We start from the raw sequence: 25,545 nt of genomic DNA, 5'->3' as shown, positions 1-25,545 counted from the left end.
AATCCTATGCCTGATTATGTCATAGTGTTGGATGCCAAAAAGTCTTCCCTTAGATAAAAATGCATACAAAATAAAAAAGAACATAACTACACATCAAGATTTCAAGACTGATGAATGTCTCTTTTATAATTTATTATTATATATTCTCTTAAGGCAACTAAGAAGTCAAAATCAATTGTCATAAGCAACATATAACATGCCAAGAATAGGCACTATAACTTCTCAATTCATTATCCTAATAGAACTTTGAACTCTTGGGTAGAATCTAAACAGGATGTTTTGCTCATGTTCAAAGTTAAAATAATTGAGCTACATACACATATTGATTCATCAAAAACAGCAAGTAAACAAATATTTGATACACCATATATTCTTTTGAAGGCGGCAAAATGTATATTATATCAAGCTGGTACGAAGTTATTTGTTCTATTGACTGCCACTTGCAGCATTTTCTTTCCTAAAAGCTCGGAGTTGTTCTTTAAACTTCTTGCTCTCTTCAAAGTTGGCCTTTCGCTTCAAAGCTTTCTGTTAAAACACATCCACAATCATCAGAAACAATGGGAAAACAAGATAAAACAAATGGGGCAGTTTTTCTCTCTTTTTTTTCGGAGAAAAAATGAATGAAATGCTCACTTCTTGTCTAAAACAGCGATCCAGCTTTATTTTCAAATCTGTACATTCACCAAAGAATTTTCCAACAGGGTGCTCCACATGACACTTTTGGAACTGCTCAATAATCTGCACAAATACTGGCTCACAAGTCACAACACTGTCTAAAATAAGATTTCTAGCAGCAGTTACTTATCATATTTGCAGGACCAATAAAATAATTTTCCTTTAACACCAGTGGAAAAGAATAGAGATTAAAAAGAGATTTCCAAATTTATGACGATTTGCCTTCTCTTCCGAAGTCAAAATGTAGACTCACACGGCAAGGAAAAGTGGCAAGGAGGAAGGGAAAGTTCGATGAAGAATGACAACTAAGGCAGCATCATCCTTGGAAAAAATCTTTCCAGCTTTAGCACATTCTAATCTTCCATAAATTATAGGTTGTTACATATAAGAAAAAGGTCATGCTTTGTTTCATTCATAGATTACTACATCAGCTATTGCATAGAAAAGATGCATTGAAAGTTAGCCATAGTAATAACTCAGAATATGGCAGGAAACACAATTTTTCTCTTCCTCTCCTAGCAGTTAAGAATTTACTTACACAATATATTAAGCAACAGGAGTCTTGTGTTTGGGAACAAAAGTCCTACAACTAACTACGATTATTCTATGTCATAGGAATTAACACAAAACAAATCAAAACAACCACACTAGTAATACATTCAATACTATATCTAACAAACAAAAAGCAACAACTGATTAACAAAATAAACTCACTTCAGCACACATCGGGTGCTTGTGTAACGTTAAAGGAGGATGCATGCTCTCAAACAAATGAACCAGTAGCGCCAACCTACCCTGCAACACGAACACCCCACTGTTATATTCATTCGTGAATGAGTACTATAATTGGAAAATTGGAACAACCCAATGGAAACCAATCGGAAAAGAATAGAACTTCGAAATTTATAACTACCAAAGATTAGAATATAACGAACCAACAAAGATGGAAATATGGAATAGATCATAATGAAATCCAACATGCATATATATCTAAAAGATGGGAACTTTGAAACCTAGGTATAGCTGAAAATTATATTTAAGGGGTGATGCGAAAAATTGGACTTTCATTGTTGTAGAGGAGAAGTTGGAAGACTCAAATCACTAAATGTGAAAGAAATGGGTTGAGTTGATAATAATGTTTGAGCTATTATCAACATAGCTGATAATGATAACACAATCATTTCTGCATGAGAATATAACAAGACATGTAAGTAATCCCTTTTCTATTATAAAGAGAAAATTCAATATTATTCAAATTGCAATTTCGTGCACTAGCAATCAGACATGGTCTATGCTTTCGTAAAATAGATAGCAACAGATGCTATCCATAAGCATAAACTTAATAAAGGAAATAGTTTACTTTATATTTTCAAAAGTTGAATGGCCAAAACTTACACTAATGTATAACTGATGTAAGATAACTACAAGGCTACAATTAACAGAACTCTCATATCACTTTTGCACATGCCAGCAGGGCTAAACCTATAGGCTTTCAATTTGTAATGTTTTCTATTATTTCATTCTTATATTTAATCCAGTATGTTAACTTAATGATTGAGCAACCATTAGATCTGTACACACCTTCTCGTGTAAACCGATCCTTTTAATAGAAAGGGCTTAGGGTCCAAGTACAAGATCAAAGCTTTTAATATGATACCAGCTTGATTTTCTTATTAAGATTAATTATTATATATATGATCTCAATTGCCGTTGGCACAACAGAAACAGAAACAAATCACAACGGAGAAGGCCTACCTGAACGACGTAACGGCGGAGCAGAGCAGGGGAGGAGAGCGATGCTCCCTCGACCAGAGCACCAGCGAGCTTCGGCGACTGGATCAGCGAGACTCGCGTACGGCTGCGCGGAAAGCGACGGAGTCAAGGCGGAGACGGAGGAAGTGCGAGTGAGAAACTGAGAATGCAGAGCGAGGAAGGCGGCGAGGCTGAGGAAGACTTGTTTGATTTTTGTTGAGTGAATACCCGTTGGGTCCCGACAATTATTTCGAAAGGACAACGAGATAAAAAACACATTCAATTCGGTTTTTGAGATTTGTTTGAGATTTTTTTTGGGACTGATTAATCTATATACTAAAAAAAACAACATTAATTTTTTTGGCACAGAAACTAATTAGTCCCATAAAAATAAATTAGAAGCCGAATTTGTATTTTTTTTTTTGTCAAGAATCTCGTTATCTTTTGAAGTAATTATCAAGGACTATTTTAGGTTTTTCTCTTTATTTTTTTGGCAAAAATACATTAGTTTTTTTTTAAAACTTAAATAAGCTAAAATATTTTATTAAATGGGACCTAAAGTATTTTATTACATAAATTAATTAAAATACTTTTTCTCTTTATCAACTAGTTCTACTATATTCAATATTTTCTTTTTCTTATATTTGGATAGCGTAAATATTTGAGTGACCAATTTAATTTCCGTTCATTTTGTGGAATAATAACACGATTTTTTTAAATAATTTATTTTGGTCCGTCTTCTATTTTTATGATACAACGCAGTTCTGTGGGTATTTTTCTGTTAATTCTGAATGAAAAATACTGAGTTATCCCAACAAACGTGTTTGCTGGCACCTATCCTTGCTGAGGTGAATGATCGTTGCACACCTCGAAATGGTCAAAAGATTAATTGTCCCCTTCCACGTCAACAAAAAATGTCGTCATTTTGATGGAAGGAGACGTTTCACCTTTTGTTCACATTCTGACATTCTATAAAAACCCTTCAATCACTTATCAGAATTACTAAAAAATCCTAGAGGAGAACCTTATTCACTTTTATAACCATTGTTGACCTTGGGGAGTGGAGTTTCGTGTTGACGTTGTTATTGGCGAGGGTGCTGACAAAATTATTGTTATTATTGTTGACGGAGGTCTGACGGCGTTTGGAGAAGTTCACTGACGATGTTTGTCACAGTCGAAGTTAGCCTCATTCTTCATATATCTCTTTGTCTCTTGTGTTTTATGTAGTCCTATTAATTCACTCTAATATACCACCATTGATGATTGCAACCCACTTGTGGTCCTAGATAAAGAAAATATAAAATCTGATTAATTATTTGTTAAATAATTTTTTTCTAATTAAAGTAATATGCAATATAAATACTCAGGTTTGAGAATATATTATTTTATAGGACATTAAAAAATCTAGAAACAGATTCCAATAATTTGGACGGTCATGAAATTAGGAAAAATTGAAATTTTTGTTAACCGTTTATTGTTTCGATGTGCCACTAAGATTCTAATACATATATATTTTTCGCAGATGTCTGAATATTTAATTATTCCTATGTTTTATTATGGGGGAGATTTCATAGAGATTTTGAAGGAGATCTCTGCTACTTGCATGAAAAAGTAAAGAGATTTTTTTTACTGGACCTAGATTATGTTAATTTCTTTGACTTGGTGAATTTGTTTAAAGAGTTAGGTTACACAGAGTATAAAGAGATATTTTGACTTGATATGAGAGCACCTAACATAGAAGCTGGTCTTCGTGTCATTAAAGGGGATATAGAGATTAATCAGATGAGGAAAAATAAACTGATGAACAGGGACACTGATGAATTGTATATTTATTTTGATCACGTAGTGAATTTACCTGAAATAATTGATAAAGGTTTAGTTTTTGAGATTGTTATAATGAGTTCATCATCATCTTCCTCTAATGATGGATATGAGACTACTGAGGATGAGCCCTACAAGTCTCCTCTTCCTGGATATGAGACAGATGACAGTAGTAGTGATGAAGAAAAAAGAATTAATAAGAAGAAGAGAAGGCCAAAAAAATCAGTGTCAGGTAAGAAGAAAGTGAATGAAGAGGCTGCTGGTTATGAGATAGATGACGAGGACAGTGATGAGAAATTTAGAAATACAGAAAGTGAGGGGATAAAAGGAGTATCACCTAAGAAGAAGAGCGGGGGGTAATAAAACTTCTTCATCTGATACTAGGTCTAACCTGACACCAAAAATTACTAAGAAGGGGACCTATAGAAAATATTCAGGTGTTAGAAGAAGACATATACTAAGAGATGGGATATCTAATGGGAACATAGGATGTCAAAATTCTGTGCCTGGGCCAAATGTTGAGGGCCTACGAAAAGGGCAGAAACATAGGCTTATAGGAGGGACAGAGGATGGTGAAAAAGGTAATGTTGGTCAAAGGCTTAATGAGTTCGGTCTAGTTCCAACCAATGTGGAGGTGGATAGTGATTATAAGAAATCATATGAGTATGAGAGTGAGGCCTTCAACAGCCTAATTTTTTCAAAGGATGAGAGTAAGACAGCATATGATGCATTTGATGAATACTGAATATGGTGAAATTGAGTTCGAGGTTAGACAATATTTTTAACAATGGACCTTTTCAAAAAGGCACTAAAAGACTATTTTATTAATGAAGAAAATGATGTCTTATACATTAAGAATGAAAAGCATAGATTAAGGGCAACATGTGCAGCTAAGGCTTGTCCTTGGTTGATATTTACTTCTTGAAATTCTGCGAGTATATGTTTTCAAGTGAAGACTTTATTTGATGAGCATACTTGTGCTAGGGACTATAGTAGCAACATGGCTGAATGGGGTTAGGTTGCTTCTAAGCTAATTAAAGAGTTACTCATTCAACCTAACATGAAACCAAGACATGTAATGAACCATACGATAGAATAGTATAATGTCCAACTGAACCCAAGAATAATTGCAAGGGCACTTAAAGTTTATAAGGAAGTTGTAGTTGGTAATGTTATGGCACAATATGAAAAGGTGCGTGATTATCTGATGGAATTACATAAGAGTAATACCAGATCAACAATATTAATGGAGACAATTCTCCAGTCGGAGTCTTTTCCACTGTTTGATAGGTTGTACATTAGTTTGGATGCATGTAAGAAGGGTTTTAAAGAAGATTGCAGACCTTTTATCAAACTAGATGGTTGTTTCTTGAAATGGTACTACGGTGGCCAGCTTTTGAATGCAGTGGGGAAAGATGCCAATAACCATTTTTTCGTCATAGCCTATGTAATCGTTCCTAACAAATGCAAAGACACATGTAAGTGGTTTTTGACACTGTTACAAGAGGATTTGGGAGATGTGACACAGCTTGGATGGAATTTTATTTTGGACCAACAAAAGGTAACGTGTTAACTATTTTATATTTTCTAATTGCTAGTGGATGCTTGATATTAACTTATTCTGTTCCTAATGGTTGCTTGATATTAACTTATATGCATGAAAGTTTCTACCTTATTACTCTGTTCCTGGTGGTTGCTATTTACTGATATGTTTGGATGATGCATGAAGGGTTTGGAGTTGGCCATAAAAGAAATAATGCCTAATGCAAACTACAGGAACTGCGTGCTTCATATCTGAAAAAAAATTATCAAGCATTTCAAGGATCAACAAACTAAATAAATGGTGTGGAAATGTACACAATGCACTATTTTCAAGAATTCAATAGTGCAATGATGAAAATGAAGCAAGTGAATGTGAGAGCTTGGGAGCATCTTCAAAGGTTTGAGCCTGCAGTGTGGTCAAATGCCTACTTTAGTCATGGGCCCAAAATCGATAATATCACGAACAATGTGTGAGGTATGGAACGCCAAGATTGTCGAATACATGAAAAAAACTAATTTTGACGATGTGTGAAGACATACGTTGCTACCTGATGAGAAAAAATGGCCACACACAAGAGAAAATTGGATGCTTATTATCGTCAGTTGACCCCAGTACAAAAGAAGAAGTTAGATGAGTTTATCAAACCTAGAGCCAATAAGTGGAGAGCAATTTGGACTGGAGACAACGATATAGCTCTTTTTGAAGTGCATAGGGAAAGCCACAAGGTTGGTGTAAATCTGCAACAAAGGACCTGTACCTGCAATGTTTGGAAACTCACTGGTAATTTTGTCTCCTATGTAAATGTTGATACATATTATTTTCCTTTATTATTTCTAAACTAAAATATTGTACATTCAAACATTGCATCAAACCTGTCAACAGTAAAGAATACTGGTGTCCAACATCTGCTCCACCATGTGATCCTCCACCAATAAAAAGGCATGCATACCGCCAAAAATGAAGAGAAAGGTGGACTCGGTTGAGAGAGAAATACACACTAACAAAACAAGGAAGTCTTTTGAAGTCACATGCTGTAAATGTAAAAAAACCGAGCATTACTACAAGACATGCAAAAATGAAGCAAAAGACCCTAACTGGGCACCCATGACTAAGAAGGAGAGAAGGGCTGCTAAGGGAAAAGACTTGCAGATTGTAGTTGCTAATGAATCAAGTCAGAACATAGCACATGTATCTTAGGGTTCGATTTGTCATATTATACACATTGTTAGGGTCTTAGGTGTCTTGTAATTTAATGGTAAAAGTTCGATTTGTCTAATTTATGTTTGGTTATTCATATCATTAGCATCAGACACAGGAGGGCACCAATGCTAATGCAGCTCAAATGGATCTTTTGGTAAATATTCTTTCACCTACAATGATGTTGTTGATATTTTTGGTTTAACTATAAAGTAGTTGTGCTAGGCAAATGCAAAGAAATATAAGAAGAAGCAACCTAAAACAGTTAGAAAGGAGAATCCTTCACATGCTCAAGATCAGATAGATGAGTTACCACAGGAAGAAGAGGTAAAGTTGTATGATGATATTACTATTGCACATTTTAAATTCAAAACATCTAAATATCTAACTGTCTTGCTTTGTTGTTTCAGGCTGCACCTAAAGCAATTAACTTGACTCAGTCACCACTACAGCCCAACTTTACACCACAACTAAACCAGACACAAAGGATGAAGCACATTATTATTAGGCCCCAATGCCTCCCACACCTCCAATGCCTCCCACATATGCTCCACCAACAATAGGGATCAAGCCTTGTGTTCCACCACCACAACATATGCATCCCAAGAATGCAACCACCAATGTTGTACAACGACAAAGAACAAGTGGCATTTCTATTGAGACAATGAATGCAGCAAGCTTTGGGATTGCTTCAAGGCTATTCAAGTTTATCCCTACTCCTGGGTTCAACCCACCTAGAAAGAAATAATCTATGCAGGGATATAACATACTAATTTGTTATGTTTTGTCTGTTATTTTGGTTACAAAGACCAATGTTTATTTTTCTTAGTGTTGGAAAGTTTAGGTCCCTAATGGACCACTAATAGTTTATGTGTGATCTCACTTTTGTAAAGGGTTATATGCTGCCCTTTTTTTATGTTGCTATATTTTTAGAACATGCTTTATTAAAGAGTTATATGTTGTCCCTATGTTTGAATATCATGAGGTTGTTTACTGCAACAAATTAATATAATATATGATTTGTGTTTTCTTTTCGTAAGCCTACTGTCAACTTTGTATAGGTACAAACTAACAAGCATAATATTAAACGACAATTTAGCTTCATTGCCTCCAAACATAATATTATAACATGATAACGGTCTTAACATAAATTCATATAATAATCCTCTAACTTAAAGTCCTAAAGAAATTCGCAATTACAATTCCACAGAAAAAAGCAACAACAGCTAAAACATTAAAACACCTATGACCACTATGCATATGTGTATATCTCTTAACTTGCAATTCTAAACCATATACTATGTGCTCTAGTTCCCTCACTTTTCCACCAAACATTTCAGCTGCATCCACATGCTGATCTTCATTTTGCTTCCCACTATCAAAACCAAAGGATTTTGTGCCTGCAACATCAAACAATGTAACGTAATCATCAAGCCACGCAAAGTATTTGCAGTGTGATCCTGAACTCTGTAGTATATAAATAATGGTAAGAACATGCTAGAAGGAGTCACATTAAACGAACTTAACAATAATCCAAATCACCTTAAAGTTTGGACAACCATAAAATCGCCTATTAGGGTTTAGCTCTGTTGAAGATAGGAACAAAATCGCATTAGTTCCACAATGGCACTGCAGAGCATTGAACCTTTTCTTCTTCTTCATCTTTCTCAGTCCAACACTTCCAACAAAGCCGGTGGTTGCACTCCTACCTTCATCGTTGACTACGTCTCTTCCAATTTCGCGAATGGACGTTGAACTAAGCTCTCTTATGCTGCTCATGACGACTTAGGGCTTCACAAATTAGTCAAAACGAGGGAGACGAACACCAACAATGTATAAGAAGTCTCCCATCAAACTGCCAACTTTTTTGTTGACGTGGAAGGGGACAATTAACCCCCTAACCATTTCGAGGTGTCCACATGTGCAGCGATGATCCACTTCACCAAGAATAAGTGCCAGCACACACGCTTAACGTGACAGATCAACATTTTTCGCTCGAAGTTAACGGAAAAACACCCACAGAGACCGCGTTATGTCACGGAAATAAGAGACAGGGACCAAAGTGGATTATTTTTTTCTTGAGGAATCACATTGTCATTCTGTGAAATGGATAGGGACTGAGTTGGTAGTTCACTCTAAAATGGTTCTTTAAATTTCACTCATTAATTAAATTAATTCTCCATATTTTCATTTGATCAAGTTAGTCTAATGTCAATTATATTTATATTTACATAGTCTATTCACACTTTTTTTATTTATTTGTGGACTTTTTTGAATTGTCGCTAAAATTATTATCAGCGAAAAAATTTGCTTCCTAGAATACATGATTGAACAAGAAACTTGTTAATTTGGACTGCAGCTCCCTAGTCGCTCGGATTAAGGGGGAATTCTAATGATGGTCACTGGAGTTCCTCTCCAGGAGCTTCAAAAAGTACATGTAGAATCTATTTCTACATTTAATTTGCTAACTCCCAGCTCAATAACTAAATACAAGATCATAAACTCAGCATGTAACATACCAGAAGATTTTAGTCAGCAAGGTAACAGTTCAACAATGCAATAACCATTATAAATAAAGTAATGAAAAGATGATACAAAACAAAACATTGCAGGTTTAAGTGTCCTAAGAAAATAATATCATCAAGATAGGGATTCTCAACATATTACACAAAGAAAAATGATTCAATGAACAGTGCATTAGTCTATGATGATATGAATCAAGCAAACAGCTTGTGGTAGTAATGAATTATGACTCAATATATGTCTATATTCAAGTAATAATCAGAATCGGTCTTACGGACTGCTGAATTTGCAAGACAAGTCGCATGATTAACAATAGAAAGAAAGAACTTATTCTATTAAAATTATACCAAACTAGAGATAGAAATTGATTGGTGATGTTTCTTCTCCCTGAATTTGTCATTCTATAGCATCAACCTATATCGGAGTTTGCTAGAATGATGGTTATATACGGAGGCAAAGTGCATTGATTTCCATTTCGTTGGTGACAGTCATTAGCAGCAAACAGGATTCCGAGACGGGAGATTAAGCTAAATGCCACAAAGCTGTAAATTGATCTTTCCAAACACTTGAAACAGATTCAATTAATTATACCATTCTCCAAAAATATATCCACGTCTGTAAATGGTCCACCCTCTACAGACCACCAATATAATTGTTGTGAAACCAATTATGACAGAAAATATGTAGATTAAATGTCATAAAATACAGGAGATGTTGTAGATGATCACTAAAAAGGGATAATAATAAAATGCAATATACTAATATAGCATAGCATCAACTCTTTACTACATTTAAGAATGAACACAATTGGAATCTAAGTAACATAATTGTAGTATTCATGCTAGACACGGGCAGAAATTCTTCTAGTCTTATATCAAGACTTTGGATTTCAAACATGGAATGTAGCATACCGAAAGATTTGGTGAAGAAGTAACAGTTCAATACTGCAGGCAAGTTTGAAAGCAACTCAGGAAAGAAATACAATAACCAATGTAAATAAAGGAAATGCAAGCAGTGCTAATAGGAAGAAAAAAGGAGAACGGGATCTCATCAGTCTATGATGATAAGATTCAATCAAATAGCCACAGTTGAATTCAATAAAATGCATGTATTCCATAACCAATTATATGAATTGCTGAATTGCCAAAATGTCATATGAGTACCCATAATCGAAAAAAAATTGTTCAATTTTAAGAGACAGACTAAACCAGACAGAAATTGATGCATTTTATAGATGGAAGATGGAAGACCTAAGAAGACCATCCATGAGGTGGTCAAATGAGATCTACATGTAAATGGTCTCTTTGTAGACATGATACATGACAGAACTTAATGGCGTCGTTTGATTCATGTAGCTGACCCAACCTAGTGGGACAAGGATTTCTTGTTGTTGTTGTTGTTTGTTGTATTTGTCATATTCTAACACTCAAAATACTATGATTCTATGAAGGAAAGATACCAATCAACGTTGGAATAAGTTAACTGGAACCTTCGGTGATAAACCCTTCCTTGCGACCTTCAAAGCTAGGCCGCAAAAGCTTTTTCTCTCGCTTTGCAATTTTACGCATCTTCTGATGATGAATCCTCTCAGAAATATTATCTGATCGCTTTTGCTGCTTCTCTGCCTTCAACTGGTCCTGTGTTTGAATTCTCTCTTTCCATTTCTCTGTATTCTTCTGTTGCTTTTTCTTCTCTTTACGAATGCTTTTCTCTAATAGCTTGGGATCATCATGGACCTTAATCCCCGAAGCTCTATCCATTGCTGCTTTCCACAATTGCTTCTTTGCAGCAGCCTCACCTTCCTCAGGATCAGTCTTCTCTTCCTCCAACTTCTTTGCCCTTTCAAGTTCCTTATGCTTTGAAAGTTTCCTCTTCTTCTTCTTTTGCATCTCACCATCTGTAAGTTTGACTTTGGCCCCAAATTTTGATTCTGACCATTGATGTGGTTCTGACCCTTGAAGTATTCACGTTCTCCATGGTTGCCTCTTCTATGCATAAGAGCTTGAAGCTTTCTTGTTGAACCTCGGTGAAGCACAAATGAAGAAATAAACTTTTGTTGTATTTTGACCAAGAGAGTAACTACAGTTTGTAGTTTTTCTTTCTTCACTTTAATTTGGCAAAAACCTTTTTGCCTTTCTTCAAAATCTAGCCTCTGATCTTTCTATTTCCTTCTTTCTTCTTCTTGGATAATTTCATAATTTGACCGAAGCATGAGAGAGGAGAGAGAAGAGAGAAAAACTTTCAGTGGAAGCTATCAGAGAAATTAAACTCAATTGAATTCCAAGTCCCAGTAACCAAGAAATGAAACTTTGCAATGTGAGTTGAAACTTGGGAAATGTGTCACTTTAACCAAGGGGTAGGTAACCGAATGTGATGCGGGAGTATGTATTTTTATGTTTGTGTCGTTAATTAAAGTAGTCTAGTTTAGCATATATTATTATATTGTGTTATGAGTTAGTCCCACATTGCCCGAGTCATGAAAGTTTTCCCTCCCCTACTAGTATAAATATGCGTATGTACCTCTTTTGTTTATGAGTTGAATTGATTGAGTTATATATTTAAATAAGCTGTGTGCTTATCTTTCTCTAGGCTCTTTGAGAGTAAGATGTGCATTCTTGGTTTAGCCAACCAAGGTGAGTTCTCGGCTACTTTCACCATTGTGAGGTTATTAACCTCGCCAAGATTGGTGGCCCAAGCAACGTTCTGGCGTTAGAATGAAACTTTAGTTCTATATTAATTGGATTTGATTTTTTTCTTTGGTTCCTCATACTTGGCTTTTGATCTTGTGATTTGGGCTTGGCTTTTTTTCGTTTACTTCCAGGTTCAGCCACTATTAATTTTGCACAAGGCTTAATTAATTTAATGATCAAATTGAGCTTGTTTTGCTTTTGGCCCATTTAATGACCACGATATCCTTCAACTCGACAGGTTAAGGACTAATCTGTCTCGGATCTGAGTTCCATTTAAGGGTTTGCCGCTGGCCAGTGGTTGCTGCATGCACAAGGTAGGATTCGAACCCCCGACACTTACTTAAGCGGACGAGTGAGCTAACCATTCGACCAACCCAAGTTGGTTATGTTTCCAAAATTTTTACATGATTGAATGTATTCACAATAATTGTATGTATTCATAAATCACAATAACTTGTCTGACGGAGTTAAAAAACAGGGACCGAAAAGAAGTTTTTTTTAGGGGCCTCGTTATCTTTTGATGTTATTTTTAGGGGCCATTTAAAATTTGTTGTCTTTCTTTTTTGGCCCAAAATATTTTAGTTTACCCCGTTATTAAATGTGACCTAAAATATTTTTTAGAGTAGTTTTATATACAATCTTAAGAACATGGTAGATAGAAAATAAATGAGAAAATATCGAAATGGTTTCTCAAATTTTTAACTCGTATCAATTAAGTCTTTTATTTTCTAAAATGATCAAATGAATCTTCTATATTTAGAAACGTAAATTCCAAAAATCACCATCAGTATTAACATTACTGATGGATGTTGAGTGTTGTTAAGTGTCAAATTGGCACTTTGCTAAATGACATCATTTAGAATTTAGGATCGAATTACAAAAAGATAACGTTGCTTCAAAATTACAATCTCTCTTCTTTAAATAAAAAAGCTTTCAAATGGCCTCCTTTTTCTTTCTTTCTCACAAAAAATCCAAAGACGTTCTTTTCGTCTTCTTCTGCAATTTTTTCCGTCGTTGTGAAGATTTAGATCTTTTATTAATTATTTGTATGAACTGTGTTTTTAGTATCTGAGTGATGATAGGAATAATTTTGTGTTTATTATTTGAATTATTTTTTTTATATTCTCTTTCTTTCATTTTATTCATCGTTGTCTTCTAGGGTTTAGGATTTCAATTTTAAAATCTATAATCAGTATAATCATTTTTATGGTGAAATTCTATTTTAATCATATATATGTTAGTTTAATTTAGAATGTATTATTATTTACATGATAAACGAGATAAGTAAATTAGATAACTGAAAAAAGAATATTTGTAATATATCTTTTATCGTTTTAAAAGATAAAATTGATATATTTTTTATTTAAATCATATAGATTTTAAATTTAAATGCTTTCTTAACTTTTTTATTTCTAAAAGGTTTGAAATTAATATCCCTTATTTACCCTAATTATTATTGCTACTTAAATAAAGTTAAGATTTTTAGATTAAAGAGGAGGATGATAAACGAGGAACTACCGAAAGTCTGAACTAGAGTTAAACATTAATTTATCGTCATAATTTCGTTATGCGCCCAGCCCGCCCTATTTCGTTAGATCAAGCAAAGCCCAAACCCTCACTCGCCAGCTACGACTCCTCCACCATCGACGGCAGCTACAGCCACCGCCAAACAACGGCCACGACGCAGTCAGTAACGCATTGAATCTCGCTGCCTTCTTCTCCTGTTATCAACAGCGGCGGCTGCGGTTTGCGACAAGGTTTCTTTTCCATCTGTAATTCTTTCTAACAAAGTTGTATCGTCGCTGGTCTCTTCTTTCTCTTTCCTTCTCTCCCTTTCTCTCTAGGTTTTCCTATGCCTATGAATTACTTCTTGATGTATTTTCTGAAAAGCAGGATTGTGATGACTGATGAAACATGTTATAGTCTAGTAATTATCTGAAGATATTTTGAGGATTATTTGTTAAAAAAATTGCATTGGAAGTCTAGTTGCCATGCTCAAAAGGAGTTATTTTTAGACGTGCATTTTTCTTATTTCTTCTTGTTTGCATATTTCTTGGGATGACCTTGAGAAGCTTATTAGTATTAGAATTATTATCCTTAGTAGAGTAAGACTGTTGCTATTATCATTTATGACAATTGGATGCCTGCGGTTCCGAAGAAATCGGACATAAGTGACATTCCAGAGTCTAGACATTCATAAGATGAAGTCATTTGATCAAATGCTACTTTAACCCTTGTGATTAGGTTTCAGTTCTGAGAATATGCTCGTTGTTGTCTGAATAAAATCATTAAGGCCAAGGCATTGCAATGCTGTAACTTCTATTTCCCTTTGGTGCGGCCCTTACCCGGACCCTGCATAATAGGGATGACAACTTGAGCCGACCTGACCTACTTCGCCCCAAATGGGACGGGTTTTTCAACTGTTGACTGGGTTTTGGGGTGGGTACAGGTATTACTTGATGATAATTAGTTGGATATGAGAGCGGAGATGGGTAGTGGATGCCCCGCCCCATATCTGTCTCGTACTCACCCCGAACATACACAAATGAGTGTTTGAGATAGATTATCGGATTTGATGAATTTAAACATTTTAAGATTGCTAAGGATTTTCAATGTGGCGACTTTAATTGTATTTGGAACTTACATGATTTTTATAGTATTTGGTATTTTAGTTTCATAGGCTATAGATTATTCTGTGAAACGCTTGATGCTTTACTCCACGGCTGCCCATTTTTATTCCCCGGGGTAATAGAAGCATTGGACTTTTCTTTCTCTCCATTTGGTTACAAATGGGCTTGGGCTTCGGGCCTAATGGGAGGCAAAAATTGAACTAACCCATCCTAAATTCCAAACCAACTGAACTTAGTTGGCTCGACTTTGCTTTTTGAAGTAGCCAAACAGATAGAGATATTTGAGTACGCTGTTTAACACTTTGAGTTGTAATAACATTTGCAGCCCTTAGATTTTGTTATTGAAAAAAGTATAGAAGAGTGCAAATGCCTCCATTAAAGTTGCACAACCTTAAATTTCAAGTTGGGGATTCACTAGAGTCAAAGTCCTTCCAGCGAGGTTATCGTGGTGCATGGTTTCGATGCAAGGTGTATATCTCTTCTCTGGTCTAATTTTTTGCAGAGATAAGATTCTAAACAAAGGGACCAAAACATTTTTTTTCTTATGCATGCAAATTTTCCCAAAACATATGGCAATTGGCAGTAGGGCGCTCCATAATATGCTCATCATTTTTCTTGAGGAAATTCTAGAATTGAGTTTATATTAAGAATATAACATTTTGTATATATAAAACCTTCTAATTTTTACCACTTTTCTTTCAGATCAGAGAAATTCGCCAGAAAAATGATATGGTGACCTATCTGCTGGAGTATATTGACTATCCTGACCAAAGTATGTCTTTTCGGAGTTAAAACTCAACTTATTGCACGTTCATATGCTGTGTAGCGTAAGTTCTTTTTATTTTTATATTGGATAGTGTCTCATACTTGGGTCCATTTCAAAATTAATGCGTCTTCTTAAAAAGAAAATATAGTGTTTTCTAGGTTGGCTGCTATTTGCTATTGCCTACTATGAATACTTTAACTATTGACATATTTGTCATAGAATCCCATCATTCTTCTTTTGCCTTAGTAAATGGTAAAGTTAAAATGCCTGGCAATTATAATATACCATGATAGTTGCAAGCCTTTTAGTTATAATTGCTATGCTACTTGCTTCCAGAGCCTATTTGGACCAAGTTATATCAGAAGGGCCCAGCTAGTATTAGCAAATCAAAGAGATCCAATATGGAGTTGATGGTGCGACCTTCATTTCCTACCATCTATCGAGAAAGTGAAAAGCCTGATATCAGTGCCATCTCAGGAGTGATCATTATTGTTGATAACACATGGAAGGTGGGGGATTTGATTGATTGGTGGAAAGATGATTGCTATTGGTCAGGAAGAGTGACTAAAATACTGAGAAATGATCAAGTTAAGGTGATACTTCTTGTCTTGCAGTTTATCCGGCTAAGGTGATACTTTTTAACTAGCTTTAAATTCTAGAAACCATGGAAAGGAAAGTTGTTTTCTAGGATTCGTCCTGTCTAACAAAAGCTATAATTTTTTTTGTTTCAATCTTCTAGAAGGTTTCTTAAGTTGCACTTCATTTCTTTTCCGATGGTCAAACTCTAATTTATTTGCTGTAACTTTTGGTCATGATGAATTTTGTCCTAATCCTTCCAAAAAATCCAAGTTCATCTCCCAGATTTACTGAAAGTCCATGTTTTGAACCTTCTATTTGATCTTTGTCTATCTTCTAATGGTATTATCCAATGAACAAATTTTACACTGACTTTTAGCCTTTGCCTAATCCTTTTCTTCTTCAAAGAACAATTATCCATATAATTGTAGGTACTTTAGTATTGCAAATATCATAATTAGTATATCCAACTTATGCCTGAATTCTCCTTATAGATTGATCTGCTGCCAGTTCCATTTGGCGAGGGGATGTCTGATGTAGCTTCAAGCAGGGACCTGCGCCCTTCATTGGATTGGTGTCCGGAAAAGGGTTGGACAGTGCCTATGCCCACTGTACGTACTTATAATCCCATAATTTGGCTTATCTTTCTATCTGTAATTATTAATTAATATTCAATACATAGTACGATATTTACTCCTTATAACTGAAATGATGTTACATTATACCATATTTTAAACTTAAATGATATTAAAAGTTAAAATGATTATATTATTTACTTTTTATTTTCAATTTCAATTTGGTCCTCAAATTTGGTAAACCTGATTGAATGTCATTATGTGCTTGGAATAAAAAATTTCACCAGGGAAATGTTATTGGTATTGTTTTCAGTTGTAGACATGTTTGTCCCATATAGAGCTGTGTTCGTGCCTTACTTATTTCATCTTTGCCCAACTTTCATTTTCTTTAGGATTATCTGTTTTATAATGGAGCCTTTAGGTTTGTTTAAGTTCAGTATATGAGCTTTCTGCATAATTGGTTTCTAGAATGAAAATATTGTGGCAATGTGCTATTATTGGGTGGGAGAGGATTGCCTATATTAAGAGCATTTTCTTTCTTCTGAATTTCTTTTGTTGAATTTATTCTATGGCTTCTCTTTGGTGCTCAGCACATGGTCTTCTTAAAGGCAGAAGTATTTTGCAGATGCTATACACTATACAGCTAGCTTTTAGTAGTTTCCTTTATTTTGTTAAGTTTCTCTCTTTTGTTCTTCGCTTTTGAGGATTTGTTTTTCTGTCTCCAGTACACATCTTTTGCTTTCTAATAAATTTCCTTTTGTTAAGAAGTTGTGGGCTCAGTTATTCATAGGAAAAATGATGTTTCTGAAAAAAAGAAACCAAGGATCTGTGAGACTATGTGGGGTTTGAAACTAGTGGCACAGTTTTAATAGTCATTTGTTTGCTGTGGAAAAGCAACAATGATACGTTTGTAATCATTGTATGCATCTCTATGGTTTAAAACGCATGTTAATTCTTGTTTGCAACAACTCACCCGAGAGATCTGTATAAATTTTCATTAACAATGAAAATGATGTGCAAAGATGTGTTTTGTTGGACTTCTAAATTTCCAGTTACTGGAAAAGTAGGAACCTTCCATCTTTTAAGAAAGAGGCTTTCAACTCTGCAACTCTGTCACCCTAGCTCTTCTATTGCCTCTTTGTTTTTCTTCTCTTCTTTCCAGTGTTTTTTCTTCCTTATCTTTGCCAAAGCTTTCTTTTCCTTGATCTACTCTTGCAAAGAGTCATTCGTCAAATTAGGCTTGGGGAATGAAATCTCAATGGGAGGAAACCATGCCTAATTGTTTTAAAATAGCATATATGGACAATTAGGTTATATGCATATAGGTGTATGATAAGAAAATGAGGAATTCTGCTTTGCACAAAATGCTTTTTGAAAAGAATCAAAACAATGGAAACTTGAAAACACTAAAGCAAAAACAACTACGGTCTTTTCTCATCAACTGGGTACGTCACATGGGTATCTAAATTTTGTAATTTTGGTCACTTGATCTCATTGTTTTTTGAATAGTGAAAAGTATCACAATCCTTGTTTCCGTTAATCATTTGTCTTAATATGGTATATGGTTTTCTGCTTTGCATGAAGATTGTTTTGTTAAGATCGTTTACACTCTCCCGAGTTTGTATTCTCAAAGATTTGTTAACGACTTAATGTGCAAAAGTTGCAGGAGGGTGGACACGGGCGTGTTTGTGCTGAGATAGTTAATCCACCAAGTACAGGTAAACAGCATCAAAACATACATTTAGGGACTATCAAATGGTTAGAGGAAATAAATTAACTGACTTTGCATTTTGTTCTGGTTGTTGAGACATTCTTTTCTATAGATTTAAGCAGAACTTGTAATTTTCTGTTTCACCTAAACCAAACCGCAGGGATTAACATCCATGCTTCGGACGGAGCAGTGGAGGTTGGTCAGCCTGCAGTAAGGACATATTCTTCACACTCTTCTCAGAATTCAATAGTGAAGAGAAAGCAATTTGACACTACTGGAAACCGTACGGAGATTGATGAAATTGACAGTAAAATCAGAAAAACTTGTTTTTCTGATAGCATTTCAAGTTCACACAGTATGGATGCATCAATTGGAAATACGGAAAGGATTCCCACAAATGGTGAATCCAATAATCATGAGTATCCCTCAAAAAAGATGAGAAGCAGCGATAGCCTTGGTTTGAATTGCATGTCTTCCAATACAATAGAAGCAGCAGTTTTGGACTTGGAGGAACTTGTAAATAGGATCAAATGGTTAAGGGGTATACTGAATTTTGGGATTCCATCTTCATGTACTAAGCAACCATCTTGGGAATTTTCCCAACACCATGCAACCTAATGTTAGACCTCAGGCTAATATGATTTGGTGTTGAATACTTTATACATAGTATACATTTCCTATTTTCGGCTTTGCATTGTTTTTTTTTTTTTCTATTGTTTTATTTTGCTTCACACGGGAAAATAAAGCCCAAACAAAAGTTCCAGAAATTAGATTTAAAGAAACAAACATCTCGTTAGCCCATTCAAGTAAGTGATGGAAGTTAAAACTTTGTTTTGTACATACAGCAATTATTGATCAGTTACAAACCTTTAAATGAGAGTTCAATCTTTGATGAATTAATCTTTAGCTTGTCAGACTGGAAAATAGTGAGATATCATGAGAAATGAAAGAAAAAAGAAAATGTTCTTTTGTATTAACCAGTGGCCATGTCTTAGCCATTTAAATCAAGGACTAAAAGAAAAAAGAGCACATGCTAATTTGGGTTGCAATTGGTAAATCTCAGTCAATTTAGTGTTCACATTGCAAAACTATTAAAAACACTATCAAATTATCAATGAAAAAAGAATATGGAGTTAAAATGATTCTCCTTGGCCTTGGTACAGAGCACCATTCAGTTATACAATTTTACAAAGCTGAAAGATACACAGACTAACGAAATTTCCACAACTTTATTGCAAGACTGCCAGAAAAACAATACACGTCTCAACCTCCTTATGTTGAACTGTATTCATCCAACAAAAAGAACAAGAGATATATGATTGTAACAAATTGTATAGTGCAATACTTGCAGATCAGTAGTATTAATGCCTTAATACTTTTATGGTACAAAAGGAAATCAACTATGAATATATTTGTACAGGACAAACTAAGAGACCTCGGAGTTACTGTGTCAACTGACAAAATTAAATCCTAAAGTCCTCCATGGCCAGCCGCTGCTTAACCGCGAGAGGAAACAACTTGGGACAAAGCAAGAATTCAATGTCCGATTTCAACATTCAAAATCGCCTGAGCTAGAGTCGAATCAAACCGAGAATAGAGCAGAGGAACCCTTCAATAAAAATCAAAATGTATGAAATAGTGTTCAATCCTGCATACCAAGTTCAACCTCGAGTTCATCATCGTCTTCAAACAGCTTCAAAAGACGAGCATGCTGCGCTTCTCTCCTCTTCTTTTGCCATAATTTGAAAAGAAAAACAGATAGTGCTAACAGAGCCACCACACTGAGGCATACTATAATTATCTTGATCCCCATAGAGCTTTTATGACTTACATCTTTATCTTCATTTTTGGTACCAGATGCCTCAACAAGTCCTTCAAGAACACCCAACTTTCATGAGCCAGTAATAACCATAAGAAACTATATAGATAATTAAATAAATTTATGATTCCCAGTAGTATTATGTTATGTTATGTACTTATTCATGAATAATAAATCCCAAAGTCATAGCTATCAAGCTATTATTTCAAGGCAGAATATTAGGCTTACTACCATGTCATCAACACGGTGAAATTTTCAAGGTTTATGAAATTTTCTAAATTCTAAGCATAAAACAATATAAATCAAAACAAGAGTGAACAAAAATTTTGAGACCAATCTAATCAGTACAATCGGCAAAACCTACATGAAAACCCTATTTAGCAGGTAATTAATCCCTAAAAAATAGCATGAATAAAGAACCTTACCAGAAAGGATTTGCAGATGCAGAGAGATCAAGGCTAAGAGAACTGGGTATGGCAGAGATCTCATGCCTTCTCTCTCTCTCTCTCGCGGCTCAACAAAATGAAGTTGAAGTGTTAATTTCGAGTGCCCGATCCCGATTGCGATCTTGCATCAAACTTTAGGGATAATTTGGTAATTAAAGTTTGTTTAAGATTAAAAAATTCTTGGTAACCGATCTGGATATGGGGGGAGACTAAGAAGCATGGAATCAATAAATATTGGGGAGTTTTTCTATTCTTCGAAAGGATTATAGAGATTGCTGTTTTGGGGTGTCAATTTTTAGATCAGCAGCACTTACCAAATTCGTTCAGAGTATTGTTGAGACATTATAAGATGAGATTGTAAGATTGTATTAATTATTATAGGATTTATCTGAGTCTACCCCTTTTGGTCTTTAACATGACATTTAATGCGCATTTTAGCTTTTACAATATTCTTTTGACTGTAATTATGTAATTTTAGTAATTTAAGTACACTTTTCCACTCATTATTTTCATTTTTTCCTCAGCTTTATTAATAAAAATAACATATTAACTTATGATTTTTTATTAGTTTAATATCATACTAATTACTCATGAGATTGAGATAACTAGTAGAGTTAAAAAAAATTGATATAACCTGAAATTCAAAAAAAACCTATTATATTAATAAATCCAATTTATCTTGCCAATAGTACATAATTAAATATATATTTCTTATTATTTGGTTAAATTTTTTTTCTTTGTCATGTTATTTGATTTATTAATTATTAGAAATTTTTTATTTGAGTAAATAAAAAAGTACACAATTTTCTCCAAAGTGAATTTAATTACATCTAATTTCTCTTTTACTATATGCAAATCATAATTTAAAATGCTTATTTGAATATAAATAATAGCAAAAAAATGTTGAGTTTGTTTATTTTCTATATAAGATTTAAGTTCAATTATTTTAGTTGTCTTCTTTCACTCTTTTGTCAATCAGATTTTTAGAGAGATTGAGAGAGAGAGAAAAAGAGTGCAACCATAAAGTGAGATAGAAGAGTGAAAAAATAATTTTTGATTTTATTCGTTCACTTGGATCAATTTGAAATTTGGATTGAAGATTCGTCTCATCTTATTCTTTATTCTGGACCTGGAGATGTATGTTCGTAATGGAAGAATTTGACTTCACACAGTAACTCTAATTTTAGGCATTTTTTTATCTTTTTGCTACTTATTTGTAAGTTTTAGTGTTTTGGTTGGTTGCATACATGATTGATTTGGACTTTATTTAAAATTCTCTTTGTACCTCATATTTGATTATAGTAAAACTATTTCATTGGTATAAACGATTCATGATTTTTACATCTCACATTGAAAGAATTTGTCATGTTAAGACCTTGGTATGTTTTGTTATTTGCTTTATTTGATATATTTGCTTGCTTATAACTCTTGTCATTATTAAGAAAAAAGAGCAAAAGTAGTCGTGTAGAATTAACAAAATTTAGTTTGTTGTTAAGTTAGTTAGAAGTTGTTAATTTGGGGTTATTTGCTTGCTGTGGTATTATAGCTTAAGTGAGGTTTATATATTTTTCATTGTGTACGAATTACAGGACTTGTAGTCTAATTCAATTTACCCAATTTTAATAATCATTTTTATACTCTCTAGTTCTCTATTTTTTCTGCTATCACAATTTTTTCTTGGTTTGTGATGCTTTCTTTCTAAGCTTTCTTTTATATCCTTTATGGTATCTAGAGCCACCAATTTTTTTTTCTGATCCATAATGGAAATCACACTTTTAGATTCAATAAAGAGAACCTTCTCACCCATTGCTGAGAAACTTAATGAAGATAACTACTCTACTTGGAGATATCTTGCTGTTCTTACTATTGAAAGTCTGGGATTAGAGAATCATCTTGATCCAACAAAGATCCCAAAATAATTCACATCAAATGCTACCAAGAAATTGTTACTGAATCAGAAGAGTTCAAGAATTGGCACCAACGTGATAGAACCCTCACAACTTGGCGGGTTGCTTCAATGACAAATTGTTTTAAAAACAAAGTCATTCACCTATCCAGATTCTATGAAGTTTGGAACAAAATTGATGAATATTTTCAGGCTGATGCTTCTGCGCATGTTCAAAGTCTAAAGAGTCAAATCAGATCTTGTAAGAAAACTAGCTCAACTATTGAATTTCTTGCCAAGATTCATAAAATTGTAGACTCTTTATTTGCTGTGAGTTATGAAGTACTAGAAGATGATCACATACAAGCCGTCATTGATGGTTTTTTCGAAGAGTATGCGGTATATATTTCCTCTGTCACGGCAAAAGGGGTTCTTTTTTAGTAGTTGAGGCTGAAGCATTTATTCTCTCCCATGAAGAAATGCTTGAGCATTTCAAGAAACCAGAAACTGGCATGCCATAGCTCATTATATTCAAACTGCTTCATCCAACTTTGATTACTCATGAAGAAATGCTAATAGACGTGGCCATAGAGGACGGAATAGTCGTGGTGGTTGTCGTTTTAACAACAATTACAACAACAACTCAAGAATACAGTGTCAGCTGTGTGGACGATCAGGGCATGTGGTGTGGAATTGTTACTAGAGATTTAATCACTCATTTAACCCCAATTCTAGAAATACCTCTGCAACACCTCAGATTTCCTACATTAATCCTCAGCCGCCAGCAACTTTTCATCAACCAACGGCATACCTCACTAAGTGAAGCTTCATGGCTTGCGGACTCTGGTGCAAGCCATCACTTAACACCAGATCCTACAAACCTCCTCTCTTCTTCGGCAAATAACACAGACTTATATCAGGTCTTTGTAGGTAATGGTACAGATATAGCAATCAAGAATTTAGGTTCTTCTATTCTATATGATAAATATGATCATGTCACATTTTGTTTAAAGAATTTGCTACATGTTCCTCAAATTTCACAAAATTTACTAAATGTATCTAGGTTTGCTGCTAAAAATATGGTCTTCTTTAAATTTTGGCCTGATTATTGTGTTATTCATGATCACGCTACCAGAGATTATCTCCTACAAAGCATAGCTAGGAATGAAATTTATTCCTTTGACAATCTCAAAGTTCCTAAGTCTCTGTCTTTGAAATCTGCCTTAAGCTGCATTTTTAACTTTCAATATTCTGCTCCTAGTAATTTAGACACTAGCTCATCAATTTTTAGTGCTTTCAATACAAAGTGTAATTAGAATAATAACACGATTTTATGGCACAAACGGCTTAGCCATTGTGCAATGAAAACAGTCTATAGAGTGATGAATAAATGTTCAATTCCTGTTTTATATTCTGTAAATCCCGCTAACATTAGTAAACAATTAGTTAATAAATTAAATTTTAATTAAAAAATTTAGAAATATAAATCTAATATTAAAATAGGATAGATCTCTTTAAAATGAAAATTTTGATAATAATTTTGAAGAATTTGACCCAAAATTAGGCCGAACAGGCCAAACCAGTTGAATCGGACCCAAAATGGGTCCAAGGCCCAATCGAACCCATCCATTAAGTGAGAACACAGATTCCTCTTTCCATTCCTTTCCTCATTCACGCTGGAAAACATTCAATGAGGAGGAAGAACACCCAAAAGCTTCCAAACCCTCATTCAAACACTCCTTTTACTATAACTTCTTCATTCGAGCTTCGATTGCCGTACCGTTTGCGACTACGCGTCCAGCGCATCGAGCTCTACAATTTTATCGAATCAATTTCACAGGTAAGTTTCAATCTTACCCCAGCCTCTCTATCCCTCAATTTTCGAAATTAAAGGGAACCCATGTTTGAATTTGGTTTGATTTGGTACTCTAGGTTCAATTTAGCTTGTGGAGCTTAACGGATTTAGTTCGTTTAGTCCGTGGGCACGGTGGGAGTCCTAAACCCTAACTATTTTCTTGTTTTGATTATGTTGGATATTGAGTTGTGAGGTATATGTATGTATATATATGTGTTAGGTATAAATGCATGATAAGGAATCCTTGGAATCATTGGAAGCTTGATAAAGAGTGGTGCTAAGGCTTTGTTGAATTTGGACTAGTGGGGCTGTGTGTGTCTTTGGTGTTTTGCATTGATCAATACGTGAAAAGTGGCTAAGGTATGGTTTAGGTTTCTTGCATTTAATATATAATGTTCTGTGAAAACTTAGGCTAGATGACCATAGGATAAGATTTGAATGCATATGTATGCGAAATGGTTTAGTGGAATATGATGAATGAGGTTGGGTTTGAATTTGTTGTTGATGTTGATAATGTTTGATAAGGTTGGAGGATAAATAGGTGTTGTGATGGATTAATGGTATTTGATATGTTGAAAAAGGTGATTATGTACAAGTGAAGAATTATTGATGAATTGTGGTTGTAATTGTGAAGTTTATGTTTGAGATTTGTGTAAGGAGGGATAAAATTGATTATAGTAAGTTGTAGAGATAGTATGCAAATGATGTGATGTGTTGATGAATGGTTGGAAATCTTGAAATGTTGATTGGAATTGATTTTTGTAAAAAAATGGAGGTATAAGAGTTTGGTGAAAACCTGATTTTTGGCCAAACTTCGGCAAGCTATAACTTGACTTCCGGACCTCCAAATGATTTCAAACTTATTTTGTATAAAAATTGGGTCCGTGAAGTTTACACCGTTAGAAGAACGGAGAAAAAACGATTTAAAACAAAAAAGTTATGTGCATCGGAAGTTTGGTGTTTAAATTATCAAATCTGCAGATTTCAGACTTAACCAAAACTTTGATAAAATTCACGCCCACGTGTATGCATGGCTGACGCGTACGCGTAGCAGGGGTAATTTTGCGTACGCGAAACCTTC

General features: G+C 34.5%; 3 protein-coding genes and 1 long non-coding RNA gene across 7 annotated transcripts; 1 reads left to right on the top strand and 3 right to left on the bottom strand.

Moving 5' to 3' along the window:
* Positions 1 to 117: 117 nt before the first annotated feature.
* Positions 118 to 2,656, bottom strand: LOC107477613 (uncharacterized). The gene is made up of 4 exons (XM_016097664.3): positions 2,431 to 2,656; positions 1,390 to 1,470; positions 634 to 738; positions 118 to 525 (listed from the first exon to the last, which is right to left on the bottom strand). The coding sequence occupies exons 2-4, from the start codon at positions 1,432 to 1,434 to the stop codon at positions 427 to 429; spliced, it is 249 nt and encodes an 82-aa protein (XP_015953150.1). The 5' UTR covers positions 1,435 to 1,470; positions 2,431 to 2,656; the 3' UTR covers positions 118 to 426.
* Positions 2,657 to 7,492: 4,836 nt separating this feature from the next.
* On the bottom strand, positions 7,493 to 11,400 carry LOC107477622 (ribosomal RNA-processing protein 14). The gene is made up of 3 exons (XM_021136670.2): positions 11,001 to 11,400; positions 8,239 to 8,388; positions 7,493 to 7,722 (listed from the first exon to the last, which is right to left on the bottom strand). The coding sequence occupies exons 1-3, from the start codon at positions 11,398 to 11,400 to the stop codon at positions 7,493 to 7,495; spliced, it is 780 nt and encodes a 259-aa protein (XP_020992329.2).
* Positions 11,401 to 13,700: 2,300 nt separating this feature from the next.
* LOC107477610 (uncharacterized) lies at positions 13,701 to 19,147 on the top strand. Of its 4 annotated transcripts, none has more exons than XM_052258079.1 (7): positions 13,701 to 13,958; positions 15,157 to 15,299; positions 15,534 to 15,603; positions 15,934 to 16,184; positions 16,668 to 16,784; positions 18,409 to 18,466; positions 18,620 to 19,147. In XM_052258079.1, the coding sequence occupies exons 2-7, from the start codon at positions 15,198 to 15,200 to the stop codon at positions 19,075 to 19,077; spliced, it is 1,056 nt and encodes a 351-aa protein (XP_052114039.1). In that variant the 5' UTR covers positions 13,701 to 13,958; positions 15,157 to 15,197; the 3' UTR covers positions 19,078 to 19,147. The 4 variants fall into 4 exon arrangements, with proteins under 4 accessions (XP_052114039.1, XP_015953145.1, XP_015953144.1 ...); XM_016097659.3 differs by having other exon boundaries at positions 13,702 to 13,958; positions 15,934 to 16,190; positions 18,415 to 18,466; XM_016097658.3 differs by having other exon boundaries at positions 13,703 to 13,958; positions 15,934 to 16,190.
* Positions 19,148 to 19,567: 420 nt separating this feature from the next.
* Positions 19,568 to 21,092, bottom strand: LOC107477609 (uncharacterized). Its single transcript, XR_001589795.3, has 2 exons — positions 20,704 to 21,092; positions 19,568 to 20,331 (listed from the first exon to the last, which is right to left on the bottom strand). It is a non-coding gene; the product is annotated as an uncharacterized LOC107477609 (long non-coding RNA).
* Positions 21,093 to 25,545: the final 4,453 nt, after the last annotated feature.

The sequence above is a fragment of the Arachis duranensis genome, chromosome 3 (assembly GCF_000817695.3).
Source record: "Arachis duranensis cultivar V14167 chromosome 3, aradu.V14167.gnm2.J7QH, whole genome shotgun sequence".
Classification (NCBI taxonomy): domain Eukaryota; kingdom Viridiplantae; phylum Streptophyta; class Magnoliopsida; order Fabales; family Fabaceae; genus Arachis; species Arachis duranensis.
The sequence above is the reverse complement of the archived record's forward strand: the minus strand, read 5'-3'. Positions and strand labels throughout refer to the sequence as shown.